General features: G+C 48.8%; 1 protein-coding gene across 2 annotated transcripts in view; it reads right to left on the reverse strand.

Moving 5' to 3' along the window:
- POM121 (POM121 transmembrane nucleoporin) overlaps window positions 1–14,690 on the reverse strand; it is a 107,444-nt gene that overhangs the window by 52,026 nt on the left and 40,728 nt on the right. For both annotated transcript variants that reach the window (XM_078679588.1, XM_078679587.1), the window contains exon 12: window positions 14,306–14,416. In XM_078679588.1, the coding sequence (XP_078535714.1) occupies window positions 14,306–14,416 (111 nt within the window). The remainder of the gene's footprint in view (window positions 1–14,305; window positions 14,417–14,690) is intronic.

The raw sequence follows: 14,690 nt of genomic DNA on the forward strand, positions 1-14,690 counted from the left end.
GTCCTGCAAGGGCACTCCCCGGCCCAGGGCAGTTGTGGTCGCCGTGGGCCGAGTGGAATGAGCCCGCAATCCAACTGGGGGCTCCTTTTTAGCCAAGGAGTAACATGCCTGGATACACAAGATGATCCACCGAGAGATGGTCCGCTTGTGCACCGCCTTTCCCTTCTTAGCGCCCACGTAACCAACAAAGAGTTGGATATCCACCCGGAACTGGCGTGTGCGATCCAGATAGTAAGAGAGCGCACGTTTTGGGTCCAGACGGTGGAGCCGCTCTTCCTCTTTAGAGGGATGCGGTGGCGGAAAGAAGGTAGGCAAGGTGATAGACTGCCCGATGTGGAAGGCTGTAACAACCTTGGGCAGGAAAGATGGCCTAGTCCGCAACACAACCTTGTCCGGATGGACAGAAAGGAAAGGGGGTGTAGATGAAAGAGCCTGGAGCTCACTCACTCTCCTGGCAGAGGTAATGGCAACCAGGAAAGCAGTCTTCAGAGTAAGAAGGCGGAGAGGGCAGTTGTGAAGTGGCTCAAAGGGAGCGCACATCAGAAATGTAAGAACAAGGTTCAAGTCCCACTGAGGCATCACAAACAGAACAGGCAGGAACGTGTGTGTGATGCCCTTCAGAAAACGATTTACAATAAGAGGACTTGAACAAAGAAGGTTGATCAGGCAGCCTTAGAAAGGCTGAAAGGGCAGGGAGGTAGCCCTTGATAGTGCCCAGAGCAGAGCCCTGCTGGGCAAGAGAAAGAAGAAAGAGAAGGACCTCAGAAAGAGGGGCAGAAAGTGGATCCACAGCCTTTGCTGTGCACCATGCCACAAATCTAATCAACCTGCAGGCGTATACCGATTTTGTGGAGGGATGCCTGGCTGCCAGAATGATATTACAGACTTCAGGAGGCAAGTCAAATGGCCTCAACTTTCGCCGCTCGATCTCCAAGCTTGTAAGTGGAGACTGGACAGGTTCGGGTGGAGGACCATCCCCTGCTGCTGCGACAGAAGGATCTCCTGAAGAGGCATACGAACCGGGGGAATCGACTGACATACTGAGTAGCTCTGAATACCAGTACCTGTGTGCCCAGTCCGGAGCCACAAGGATGACTTGGGCCCGGTCGCTCTTGATCTTCTGCACTCTGGGCAGAAGTGGTATAGGCGGAAAGGCGTACAACAGACCGCAACTCCACTCGCGACGAAAAGCGTCTCCGAGCGAGTGCCGCCTTGGAAATTCCAACGCGCAGAACTGATGACATTGCGCGTTCTCTTCTGTGGCGAATAGATCTAACCAAGCCTCTACCCACTGCTGAAAGAGACCTTGTGCCACGTCCGAGTTCAGACGCCATTTGTGACCCATCATGCACAGACGGCTGAGCTCGTCCGCCCGGGCGTTCAGAGAACCTGCCAGGTGTTGAACCACCAGGGTCACGCCCTAATGTTCCAGCCACTGCCAGAGGCACAGAGCCTCCTGGCAAAGGGTCCACGGCCCCACCCGCCCTGTTTGTTGCAGTACCACATGGCGGTGGTGTTGTCCGTGAACACCTGCACTACACTCCCCCGAACAGAGGGGAGGAATGCCTCCAGTGCTAGACGAATCGCCCGCAGCTCCAAAAGGTGGATATGGAGCCGGGACTCGGCCGGAGACCAGAGGCCTCTGATCTCCGCCTCTCCCATGTGGCCTCCCCAGCCCTGGAGGGACGCGTCCATCACAACTACGTGCTCCGGTTGGGGAAGGGAGAGGGATCTGCCGCTGACCCAATCGCGGTCCGTGAGCCACCACTGCAGCTGTCTCGCAGTGCCCTCCGAGATCAGGACATGGTCGGAGAGGTTGCTCCGATTCTGGGCCCACTGAAACTTCAGGTCCCACTGCAGAGCCCGCATCCGCCACCGGTACAGCTCTGTTGCCCAAAAAAATATTACAGGGATTCCTTCCAGCGGGCTGGCATGACTGTTGAGGAGAAAACCCAAAATTGCCAGAAAGTGTAGATGGACATAGTGGCAGAGTTTAATAGTCCTACATTTGGTCATACTTTCTGCAGCAGCTGTCAATCCACTCTATAGCACTGTCAAACAAGACCAACAACCAGATATCCTCCTAGAGCCTCAAAAATGGTTTGCCACTGGCGTAATGGAATTTGTAAGATTACCCAAGAAGGAAGCTTAAAAGTTCATGAATTCTTGGAGTTCCCTTTTCACCAGCAGCAAGTTCTCAGTTGCCTACAATTAAAATGGAAGGTCACTGCAACAGTATAAAATTGTGATTTTTAAGAGGGGGATGGTAGCAGACAATATCTTCATAATCTCCATTAGCAGACCATGTTCTACTGAAACAGCATAAAGTAAATTCCAATGGACAGGTTAGCAGTGACGTTTAACACTGCAGTTGTACATCAATACCCATTCTCAATGTAAAAAAATACAAAAACCTGAACACAAAATTGTCCAACTCCTCTAACAGCAAAAATAATTATATTACATACCCTGCAAGTATCTGTTCGTTGGCATGTAGAGCTGTAGATTCACATGTTTGTCATACTCCTGCCATCAGATGTTTGCAATTTGTTTTTCTTCGAAGAAGTCTTTCCTAGTCACAAGGCAAGGTAACGACTCCTTTCGGTGATAGTGCGCATGGGAAGCGACTATTGTTGGATTGTTTTCCCACAAGTGGGTGAGAATGGAGCAAGTTAGTCTAGTATAGAGTTGTCCATGCATTTATAATGTGAATAATACGAACTGCAACAACCATAGTTGTCCGGGGATTTGGGAGGGGAGGTGGGGTGTGCATGTGCATCTACATGCCAAGAAATTATGATTATAGGGTAATAAACAATCCGCTCGAGGCATGTGTGCTGTAGATACACATGCTTTGCATAGACTGTATAGCAGAATTCTCCCAAAGCGGGGGTTACCCAGTGGGTGTTGCAGTGGTTTGAAACCATGTTTTTAGCACCGCTTTTCCTACATTAGCTTGTTCACGTGCTAATGTATCCACACAATATTTGGTAACTGTGTGTGGTGTAGAACATGTAGTTGCCGTACATATGTCAGCCAAGGGAATGTTACCTAAAAAGGCTAATAATGCTCTTATTTTACTAATAGAATGTGCTCTAGGCGGTATAGTTAAAGTTATTTTAGCTTTAAAATAGCAAGTTTGAATAAATTTAACAATCCATCTAGAAATACCGGATTTAGATATAGGACTTACTTTATGAGGTGTAGCAAACGCAACAAAAAGTAGTTTGGCGAAATTCCTTTGTTCTATCAATATAGCAGAATAGTGCTTTATTGACATCAAGTGTGTAGAACCCTTTCTGTTACTGAATCAGGTTGAGGGAAGGATACAGGTAACTCAACTGATTGCTTTTCTGATTAGCCAAACTACTTTTGGAAGGAATTTCGGGTTTGTACGAAGTACCACTAGCTTTGAGAAGTTGAAAGAAAGGTTCTTCTGAGGTTAATGCCTGGAGCTCACCAACAGTACTTAATGAAGTAATATAGCAATTAGAAAGGCAACCTTCCAGGAAAGTAATTGTAATGAAAAAGTATGTAATGGCTTAGAAGGTGGACCTACAAGTCTTGTGAGAACAATGTTAAGATTCCAGACAGGTGCAGGCTTTTAAAGCCTTCCATAGGAGCTTTAATTAATGGAACTTTGAATAAGGATAAATGTTGTCTATTTTTCAGATATGTAGCTACTGCCACAAGGGGTAGTGTAATAGATGTGTAGGCTAAGCCAACTCGCTGTGGATGCAAAAGACACCAAATATTTTTTATAGATGCATCTAGTGGATCAATTGTGTTATTACAATATATAACAAACCTTTCCCACTTTGCTGCATAACATGCTCAAGTAGTAGGTATTCTTGCTTCAAGAATTGTCATACAGTCTGGCGACAGACTTAGGTATCCGAATTCTAAGACTTCAGGGGCCAGATTGCTAGGTTGAGCTCCTTGCAGTTTGGATATATGATTTCTCCATGGTTCTGGGTGAGAAGGGTGGAAGTGCAGTGCAGCTTTTGGTGTGGAACCACTGACAGTTCTAGAAGTGTGAACCATGGTTGATGGGCTCATGGGGGAGCCAATAGAATCAGTGGAATTGATGTCTGCCGGAGTTTCTGACCCAGAAATAGAAAGAGGAAGAGGCGGAGGTGGAAAAGCAGAAGCAAATATCCCCGATCAGTTCATCCATAGGGCATTGCCTTTGGCTAGATAGTGTGGGAATCTGGAGGCGAAGTTTGAGCATTTTGAGTTCTCTACTGTGGCAAAGATGTCCATTTGTGAAAATCCCCATTTTTTGAAGTATGGAAGGAGAACCTGGGGATGAAGTTCGTGTACTTGTTGCCGCTTCCTGATAAAGAGGTGGGCAAATTGGTTGTGCAAGCCTGGAAGGTGTTCTGCTAGAAGATTAATTTTGTGATGTATTGCCCAACGCCAAATGGTCTGAAAGAGGTGAACTGTAGAGTCCCCTCTCCCCGTTTTTGTACATAGCGGTCATATTGCCCCTCCGGATTAGGACAACTTTCCCTAGGAGGTGAGGCCGAAAAGCTTTTAGTGGTAGATAAACAGCTAGAAGCTCTTAGTAATTGATGTAGAGGCTCTAGTGTTTGGGGTCCCATCAACATTGAATTATTAGTGAATCTACTGTTGTGCTAAGCATTCCGGTAGAGGACGCATGTGTGATCTTGAGTGAGGCACTATAGCAATGCAGGATGCCATCATTCCTAATAATTGCATGAAAGTTTTGACTGTTAGATAATGGTGATTTTGAAACTGTAGTAATAAAGTTTGAAAGTATTGAATTCTGACTGCATTAGGAGAGGCTTGAGCTATGCGAGTGTTTAGCGCTGCTCCCATATATGGTTGCAGTTGTGAGGATTGAAGATGGGACTTTTGTGCATGGAGAAGGTTTATGGTAGCTTGAGTGTGTTGTAAACACTTTTGCTGTGTATTGGCTTTGATGAGCCAATCATCCAGATATGGGAAGACATGAATTTGCGGTCTTCGATGAGCTGCTACTAATACTGCTAGACATATTGTGAATACTCTAGGTGCAGTAGTCACTCCGAATGGATGGAGTAGTTTCTGTCCTGTAACTCCAGTTCTGTAGTAGGGGTATCTCTGTTATAGTCATAATCTAGTGAATAGTCCCACCTATGTGCGTGGACCCCGGAGCAATAAAAAATAATCTCTTAAGGTGTCGAAAAATGCAGAACTGCACAGACACTTAAGAGAATTAAAGACAGATAATGCAGCCTATATCCACAGGCTACACTGTCCAGTACTTAAACTAGAAATTCCACCAAAAATCCACAAACAGCTAAGCCTGTCCAGATTTCCCTTGCTTTAACAGCAAAAACCCTCTGGAATGATAGAGAGAAAGACCTGGACAGACAAGCCCCATAGGCTGCCATTATGTGGCTCAAAACAGGATACTGTGCCTTTAAGAGAACCTTCCAGAACTTCACAGTATCCCACAATGCACTTCGGGTCCCTTTTACTTTTTTTTTTTTTGAAGGCGTAACACGCCAGACCTGTAGCATTCCTTACATGAATATCTCTCTCCACCGAGGAGGAGGGCGGGCGCTTACGACTATACCAGAGATACCCCTACTACAGAACTGGAGTTACAGGACAGAAACTACTCCTTCTGTAGTAGGGGATCTCTGTGTATAGTCATAATCTAGTGACTAGAATGGCAAGCCCATCCCCACACCAAAGCGGCGGTGGGGGAAAGAGAAATAACACCACTACTGTGCGGACAGATTTCGCAGCGAAGCCTGCCCAACCTGAGCGTCTGCCCTGGCATCAGTGTCCAGACAGTAATGCTTAGCAAAGGTATGGACCGACTTCCAAGTGGCCGCCTTGCAGATTTCTGCAATAGGAACATTACGGAGCAAAGCAGTCGTGGCAGCTTTGCCCCTGGTGGAATGAGCCTTAGGTTTACCCCCTAAGGTCTTACCAGCTTTTTGGTAACAACTGTATACAGGACACAATCTACCTAGAAATGGACTGTTTAGAGGTAGCAAGACCTGTCCTGACTGAGCCATAATTGATAAACAATTGGTCTGACCTACGAATATCCTTGGTTTTATCCAGATAAAATTTCAACACCCTCCTGACATCCAGGGAATGCAGGGACCTTTCCGCTGGAGAGGAAGGATTCTGAAAAAACGTAGGCAAAGTTATGGTCTGGTTAACATGAAAGTCAGATATAACTTTAGGAAGAAATTTAGGGTGAGTACGCATAACAACCTTAGCAGCATGAAATACAGTATAAGGTTCTTGGCAACACAACGCCTGAATTTCACTCACCCTGCGGGCCGATGTAATGGCCATGAGGAACGCCGCCTTACAGGACAGGTGCTGCAAAGAAGCCTTATGAATAGGTTCAAAAGGCTCCTTCATCAATCTGGACAGCACCACATTCAATTCCCATGAAGGCGAAGGAAGCCAGACAGGAGGGAACACTTTCTTCAAGCCTTCCAAAAAGTCTTTGATCACAGGGATCTGAAAGAAGGAAGTCTGTGAAGGGCATTTCCTGTAGGCAGTCAAAGCAGCCAGATGAACCTTAATGGAATGGACATTAAGGCCAGACTGCGCCAGATGTAGAAGATATGGAAGGATGACATCTTCCTTACTAGTCGTTGGGTCATAGTTCTTGGACTTGCACCAGATGCAAAACCTCTTCCACTTGTAAGCATAAAAAGTCCTAGTGGAAGGTCGCTTAGCCTCCTTCAGTATGTCCATACAATCTTCTGGTAGATTCAGATGGCCATATTGCACTATCTCCGGAGCCATGCCGCCAAACTCTAAGACGAGAGGTTGGGGTGCAACATCTGCCCCCGAACTTCGTGAGAAGGTCCGGCCTGCAAGGCAGCCGTATGTGAGGAAGGAGAGACCGGTGAAGCAGGTCTGTGAACCACCACTGTCTGGGCCATTCCGGGGCAATCAGGATCATCCGTGCCCTGGACTGGGACAGTTTGATGAGCACCGCCGGAATCAGGGGAATGGGTGGAAAAGCGTACAGAAAGCTGTTCGACCAGTTGATCCATAGCGCATTCCCCAGCGTCCCTGGTTGGTAGTACCTGGAGGCGAAGTCTCTGCATTTGCTGTTTTCGGCGGTGGCGAACAGATCTACGTCTGGAGTCCCCCACCTTGCGAAGACTTCTCCTAGTACTTCGTCATTTATGACCTATTCGTGATTTTCCTGGATCAGTCTGCTCAGAGCGTCTGCCTGAACATTCTGCACACCTGGTAGATGGGTGGCCGTTATCGTCAGTCCTCTGGCCAGAAGCCAGTGCCAGATCGCCTGCGCCTCCTGCGACAGAGTGCGTGATCTCTACCCCCCTGCTTGTTGAGGTAATACATTGTGGTCGTATTGTCTGTCTGAACAAGCAACGAGTTGGTCCGGAAGGACGGAAGAAAGGCCTTCAGTGCCAAGTGAACAGCTCTGAGTTCCAGGAAATTGATGTGGTACGTGGACTCCATCTGGGACCACGTCCCTTGAATCTGTAGGTCTCCGGAGTGCGCCCCCAGCCGTGGAGAGACGCATCCGTCACAATAGTCTGCGTGAGAATGTCCTTGTGGAAGGGAACCCCTCTCAGGAGATTCTCCGCTGAACACCACCACTTCAGAGACTGAAGAGCATGCAGAGACAGTCGTATCTTGTCGTCCCAAGATCCTTTCCTCTGATCCCACTGATCCTCCAAGCACTCCTGCAATGGTCTCATGTGCAGCCGTGTGTGTGGCGTGAGGAAGATACAAGAGGCCATCGACCCCAGTAGAGAAGACACCGTCCTCACTGTTGTAGATGGAGCGGTCATAAGAGCCTGAGCCTTCCGAAGGAGTGATAACCGCCTCTCCTCCGAAGGAGACACGCTTGCTGACAGCGTATTGATGGAGGCTCCCAAGTACTGTATGCACTGGACCGGAGTCGGGACAGACTTGGACATGTTGATGTGCAACCCCAGCTTGTTCAAGAGAACGCACGTCTTCCGGAAGTGCGCTTGAGCTTCCGAGGAGGCCTTGATCAACCAATCGTCCAGGTACGGGTAGACAAACACCCTGTTCTTCCTTAGGCGTGCGGCTACCACTGCCATGCACTTCGAGAATGTCCTGGGCGCAGACTTCAATCCGAATGGCAGTACTGTTTACTGATAATGATTGGCGCCGACTTGGAATCGCAGGAACTTCCTGTGTTTGTGTGCAATGGGCACATGGAAGTATGCATCCTGTAGATCTATGGCACACAGCCAGTCTCCCTGTTGCAGCTGAGGATAAATCTGATGCGACAGCATGCAAAACTTTTCTCTGCGAATCCACTTGTTTGCTGGTCGAAAATCCAGAATGGGCCTGAACTCGTTCTGGTCCTTCTTGCGGACCAGAGAGAACCGGGAGTACAGACCTCTTCCTCTTAGAAGACGTACCTCTGTCTCTATCGCCTTTTTCCTCAACAGGATATCGGCCTCCGCCTGGAGCTCACGCAGCTGAAACTGTGAGCTGACTGGAAGGATCGATGGAGGCGGGCCGGTGAACCGAAGACTGTATCCATTGCAAACAATATTCAGCACCCACTTGTCCTGAGTAATTTTTCTCCACTCTGCCAGAAAAAATTGAACGCTTCCCCCACCGGAGTGGGTAACGGATGTAGGGGAAGTAAGCGCTCAGGGCCTAGACCCGGCCGCGCCCTTGTTCAATGTAGAGGACTGTTGACTTCCTCTACCCTTCTGGCGCTTCTGGAAGGGCCTCCGGAACTGCTGTTGTTGCTGCTGCTGTCCCAAAGCCTGTCCTCGCCCTCGGCCCTGCGCCCCGAACCGTCTATGGAACAGGTGGAAGGCTTTTTCTTTGGGCTTCTCCAAGCTCACAGCCGTCAGAGTCTCTGCCTCCGCCTTTCTTGCGGGCATCTCAATCATCTGCATGTTTCCCGAACAGGGTCTCCCCCGAGAAGGGCAGAGTAGCCACTCGCTGCTGGGCCTCCGGCTTGAGTGATGTGAGCCTGAGCCAAGCATGGCGTCGCTGGTTGATCCCATGACAGTAACCATGGGCCGCCAACAGGGAACCATCTGCAGCCGCGCTGATAACCTGGTTCGAAACCAGCATCCCTTCCTTCAGGATCTCTAGGAAATCCTCCCTCTTGTCCCGTGGCAGGAGTTCCGTGAACTGCTGGAGAGATTCCCACAGGGAACGATCGTACCGTCCCAGCAGAGCCGTATCGCTAGCGGTCGTCATGGCCGTAGCTGCTGTCCCACAAGCCTTCCTGCCATTAGAGTCGATCCATCGGCTCTCCTTATCCGGAGGCACGGTAGAAGACGGAGAGGTAGAATGTTGTTTTCTGGCTGCCGTCACTATAACGGAATCCGGAACCGGGTCAGACCTTAGAAAAGCTGGGTCGGAATCCGGAGCCCTATATTTCTTCAGCAGACGGGATGGAGCAGCTCTCGTTACTGCAGGCGTAAGGAACAGCTCCTCCGCTGGCTCTACCAAGCCTGGCACGAGCGGCAGCAGAGGGCGAGACAATGTTTCTTGTGAAGTGTCTCAAAGATCACGGACGTCGTAGGTGTGGGAGCAGTCACCGTGATTCCTAATTTCGCCGCACCCCTCAGGAGAACATCCTGGAACGTGCTGATGTCATCCACGGGCGACACCCTCGTCCCCGGGGAGTCTGACAAGGTCGGGGAGTAGGAACTAGTCCTGAAAGAGCCCGTGTGGGACCGCGATGTGCGCCTCCTGTGGCGCCGTCTGGACCTCGACGAGGATCTGTGACGGCTGCGTGACCTCCCCCTCCGTCCGGAGCGGGATCGCGACTTCCGTGGCTTTGGTCGTCCTGCCGGTTCCACCGGGACAGGAGACTGTGGCTTGGGTGGTCCCCTCGGACGAGGGGTCCCCTTCAGAGGAGTCGGGTACCTGGGCAGGGAAACTGACCTCGGAGGAAGCGGTGGTGGCTTGTCAACCGGCAGCTGAGGTTGAGGCTGAGGCCGAGGCGGTAGAGGTGGAAGAGGCGGCGGGGTAGGGACCCGCGGAGGAAGCCCTCTCGGCAAAGAAGGCGGAGGAGGAGGCGTCACTGTCCCCGGCTTAGATGGGGTATAAACAAGGGAGTACACCGAGCCCGGTGACCCGCCCTCCTCATCAGGCTGGGATGTACGAGAGTCTCTCCTAGGCACTGGACGCCTGTCAGACTGACTCCTGGCGCCCAAACTCCTTCTGCGCCGTTCCTGCGTCGAAGAACGGTGACCGGACGGCGAGCGTCGGCCCCTTGACGTCGAACTGCGCTTCCTAGACGGCGAACGTCTGTCCCTCGACGGTGAACGCTTCCGCCTCGACGGCGATCTCCATCGCCTCGACTTCGCCTCGCCGGCTTCCTGTGCCTCGACGGCGATCTCTTGCGCCTCGACGGCGATCGCCCCCTCGACGACGATCTTCTCCTTTTCGCCGACAGCGAAGTCGCCGCGACGGCAAGCGCCGACGTCGAAACCGTCACCGGTGACGTCGGTCTGTTCAGCACCCTCGACGTCGAACGTCGACGCCGCTTCGACCCAGAGCCCTGGGGAGACGGGGAACAGACTGTAGTCATCCCTCTCGACGCCGTAGTCGGTGCAATCGACGCTGACGGAGAATGGTGACGCTTGCTCGACTTCCTGCCTGTGGGGAGCCCCCCAGAGGCCTCAGCATGGACAGATGTAGCCCCTCCAGACCCACCTCGTGCTTGCAGTCTTCTCTCCTCCATGCCTTGGAGCCTGATCTTCTTTCGGTCTCTCAGGGTCCTGGTTGTGAATCCCTGCCAGATCTCTCACTCATCAGGGTTATGAGAGGAGGGAAGGCAGAGGATACACACTTCATGTGGGTCACTCTTGGCCTTCTTCCTGGAACACTCCAGGCATTTGTCAAATAATGCAGGCATATTCGACAAAAAGACTGCCCCAAAAGCACACCAAAGAAGAATTAACCAAAGTACTTTGAACAAAGTACCAAAAAACACTTGAAAAAGTGAGAAATCCCAAAAATAAATCCCAAAAGGGAGAGCTCAATGCTCTAGGGTCCTGCTAGCAGGAGCCGGAAAAAAGAACTGAAAGTAAAAGGGACCTGCAGTGCATTCTGGGATACTGTGAAGTTCTGGAAGGTTCTATTAAAGGCACAGTATCCTGTTTTGAGCCACATAATGGCAGCCTATGGGGCTTGTCTGTCCAGGTCTTTCTCTATCATTCCAGAGGGGTTTTTGCTGTTAAAGCAAGGGAAATCTGGACAGGCTTTGCTGTTTGTGGATTTTTGGTGGAATTTCTAGTTGAAGTACTGGACAGTGTAGCCTGTGGATATAGGCTGCATTATCTGTCTTTAATTCTCTCTTAAGTGTCTGTGCAGTTCTGCATTTTTCGACACCTTAAGAGATTTTGGATTGCTCCGGGGTCCACGCACATGGGCGGGACTATTCACTAGATTATGACTATACACAGAGATCCCCTACTACAGAAGGTGATTTCCTGCCATCACAAATATGAGATTTGCGATAAGCTGGTTGAACAGGAATATGGAAGTATGTGTTTTTCAAGTCTAGTGAGGACTTGAAGACACCTTGTTGTATTAGTGGAAGCACTTGTTGAAGGGTAACCATATGGAAGTGTTCTGAAAGTATGTATAGGTTTAACGGTCTAAGATCGGTCGTAGAGACCCGTCCTTTTTGGGATTAGGAAGTAAAGTGTGTGAACGCCTGATCCTTGGTGTTGTAATGGAACTGGTTCTATAGCGCTTTTTGTTAGAAGAGCTTGTACTTCTTGTTTGAGGAGCTGTTGGTGTTGTAGCGAGAGTGTGTGATTTTGGGGAGGAATATTGGGAGAATTGCTGGTAAGTTCCAGGCATGAAACATGTTGGATAATGTCAAATACCCATTTGTCTGATGTTACGGATTGTCGAATGGGAAAGAATTGTTGTAGTCTTTCCCCGACAGGTGTTTAATAGTCGGGGTTCTTTGGGGAGGGAATTGTAGTAAAGTCACTTTGTTAGAAGATGGAGGGGTAGGTATACCTTTACCTCTGCCTTTGAAATGGTTTCCTCAGTATCCACATGAATAGAAACCTCTTGGAGACGGTTGCGCGTTTCACGTGTATGATGATACATTGAGATCTGAGGAATTCCCTCACGTGACTCATCTACTTGAGGTCCAAAAAGATTCTGTTTGTCAAAGGGAGCATTAAGAATAGTTTGCTTAACCTTCAGTTTAAACCCAGAGATTCTGAGCCATGCATGCCTTCGAGTAGAATGCTGGTGTTAATACAACTTGCTGGAGTATGAGCAGCATCTAGTGCACATCTGATAGATTTCCCCTCCTGTATTAATTATTTTTAATTTTTTTTGTGTTCTCCTAGGAGATATTTGAGCAACTGCTCCATTTCATCACAGTGGGCCCGGTCATATCTTGCGAACAGGCCTTGTGTGTTGGCTATATGCCAGTGGTTGGCGGATTGTGAGGCCATCAGTTTCCCTGATGCATCCATCAATTTAGATTATATATGGAGGCAGTGCATCTGCTGAAGTTTGGGAATTTGCCCTTTTCCGAGGATTGGCGATAACTAAGGAATTTAAAGGAAAATGTCCTCTAATGAAAATTGGACCAGTTGGAGGTTATTTTTCGTCAACCCTGGGTGTTAAAATACGAGTCCGTACAGGGTCCTTAAAAATATTATAAGCATGTCGAATCATGCCTTTTAACATAGGTAAAGATTTGCAGTCCTATGAGATGTTCCGAAAGTTTCAAATAAAAAAATACTCCAAGTATTCCTTATGTAGTGTGGCCCTATGGTATGATACTGCTCTGAAAATTAACTAATGGTATGCTGTGTTGTGATCAGTGATGGCTTTGTAGGGTATAGATCAGGATCATTATTTATTGGAGGATCAATGTTTTAATCATTTCATGGATCCATTGGTGGTGGACTATCATCACCTGTACAATCAATAGCAGGCTGAGTGTGTGGAGAACCCTGTGGTGTAATGTCTAAAGGGTTTGGGCCTTGTGGAGGTAAAGACGGTGGAGGGATTGGGTGGACAGGGGCTTGTATTCATGTCCTTTTTCTTCTTTAGAGCAATTTTGCAACTTATATCCTCTGAAGGAATGTTCTTTTTAGGCGTGACATGTTTAGATAGGTGTCAAGTGTCTGGATTAATGTAGATTTTCTTCTGCTCAGGATCCACTTTTTCCCCAGCATAATCTCCACCATGGGTTCAGGAGGCTTTTGAGGAACATACTTTGTTTTCGGTACCTACATTTTCAAGGCCAAACTAGTTCGGTCCTATTTATCCTTTGGAACCGAAGGTTCCGATGCATGCCGAAGGTAGTTTTCCCTCAGTGCAGAGGGTGGGGAGTTAGAAGCAGTGTCTCGGTGCAAACAAGGGCCAGAAGGCAGTGGTGGTCCAGAAGCCTTTTGTATGGTGCAAAGAAGGTTTGAGGGGCAAAAGGGGCATTGTTATTCATGGTACCCTGTCCCCTTGGAATGTCTTTGGATTCTTACTCTATTTTCGGCACCAAAACAGATTCTTGGATAAAGAAGGCCCCCTCTTCCTCCAGGACCTCAATTTCTTGGAGCTCAATATCTTATCCGATGTTATCTGAACGGCGGGGTGGAGTTGTTCAATGTTCTGCCGATGCTTGTCCCTTCGTCGAGCCAAAAGATCCTGCAAGTCTTCTTAGATAGGAAATACTGACAAGCGTCAAATTCTACCTTGGGCTCCGGTGAGAGGCACAAGTTAGACTTTATGCAGGTCAGTGCATGGATACTTGGAGTGGCACTGAGGGCAGAGTTGAAACGGAGTCTGTTCCATCGGCAAAAGACTGGCTATTACAGAACGGAGAAGTCTACCGAAGCAGCTGCCCGAAGGCCGCAAACAAGGTCTTCTCTACTAAAGACAGTTTATGTATTTCACGACATGCGGAGAATGAAGCGTGTATGAAACTACAGACGAGGTGAACAGAGGATTGCTCATCGAGGGGATCCAAAAGAACAGTTTTGAACCAGAGCGTCGCAAACCACGTCCAAAACAGAGGGCGAAAGAAGACAATCTAACAATGGAGTCGATGCTCATGCGCACTAGAACCGGAAAGTGGGGTCACCTTGCCTCGTGACTGGGAAAGACTTCTTCGTAGAAAAAAACAACAACTTGCAAACATCCGGACCCAACAATAGATGGCAGGAGTATGTAAGGCATGTGTAACTACGGACACATGGTTCGAACACTATTTTACCTGACAATGGTGACCAAAATGTGATTAGAGAGGTGCACAGCGTTCAGTCAGGTAATTAGACCAGCTGTAATTGCAATCAAGACTTACCAAAGGAAGGGCCGGGAGTGGAGAAACCCATGGCAGGTGTGCCAGGGGTTCCAAAAGACAGATTGCTGCTAGCTGCTGTGGAGCTCTGACCAAACGTTGGTGTAGAGGAACCTTAAAAAAGAAAAACAAAGCAGATTACTCATTTTACAGGACGCCACTAGACAGCCTGAACCATCCCTGCATATATATACACTTGATGAAATGTAATCAAACAAGGTTACTATCTGTGCTAAAAAGACAACCTTAAGCCAGGCCATTTAACAAAATCCATCTGAGACTATAAGTTTGTGCTTGCTTCCTAGTCCTACCTAATGATAGGGAGTACTGGATACTACCATACACCGGCTAATACTCACCATCAGACTGATCCAAGTGATTTCCCCAG

Source organism: Lissotriton helveticus, chromosome 3_1 (assembly GCF_964261635.1).
Source record: "Lissotriton helveticus chromosome 3_1, aLisHel1.1, whole genome shotgun sequence".
In the NCBI taxonomy this organism is placed as follows: Eukaryota; Metazoa; Chordata; class Amphibia; order Caudata; family Salamandridae; genus Lissotriton; species Lissotriton helveticus.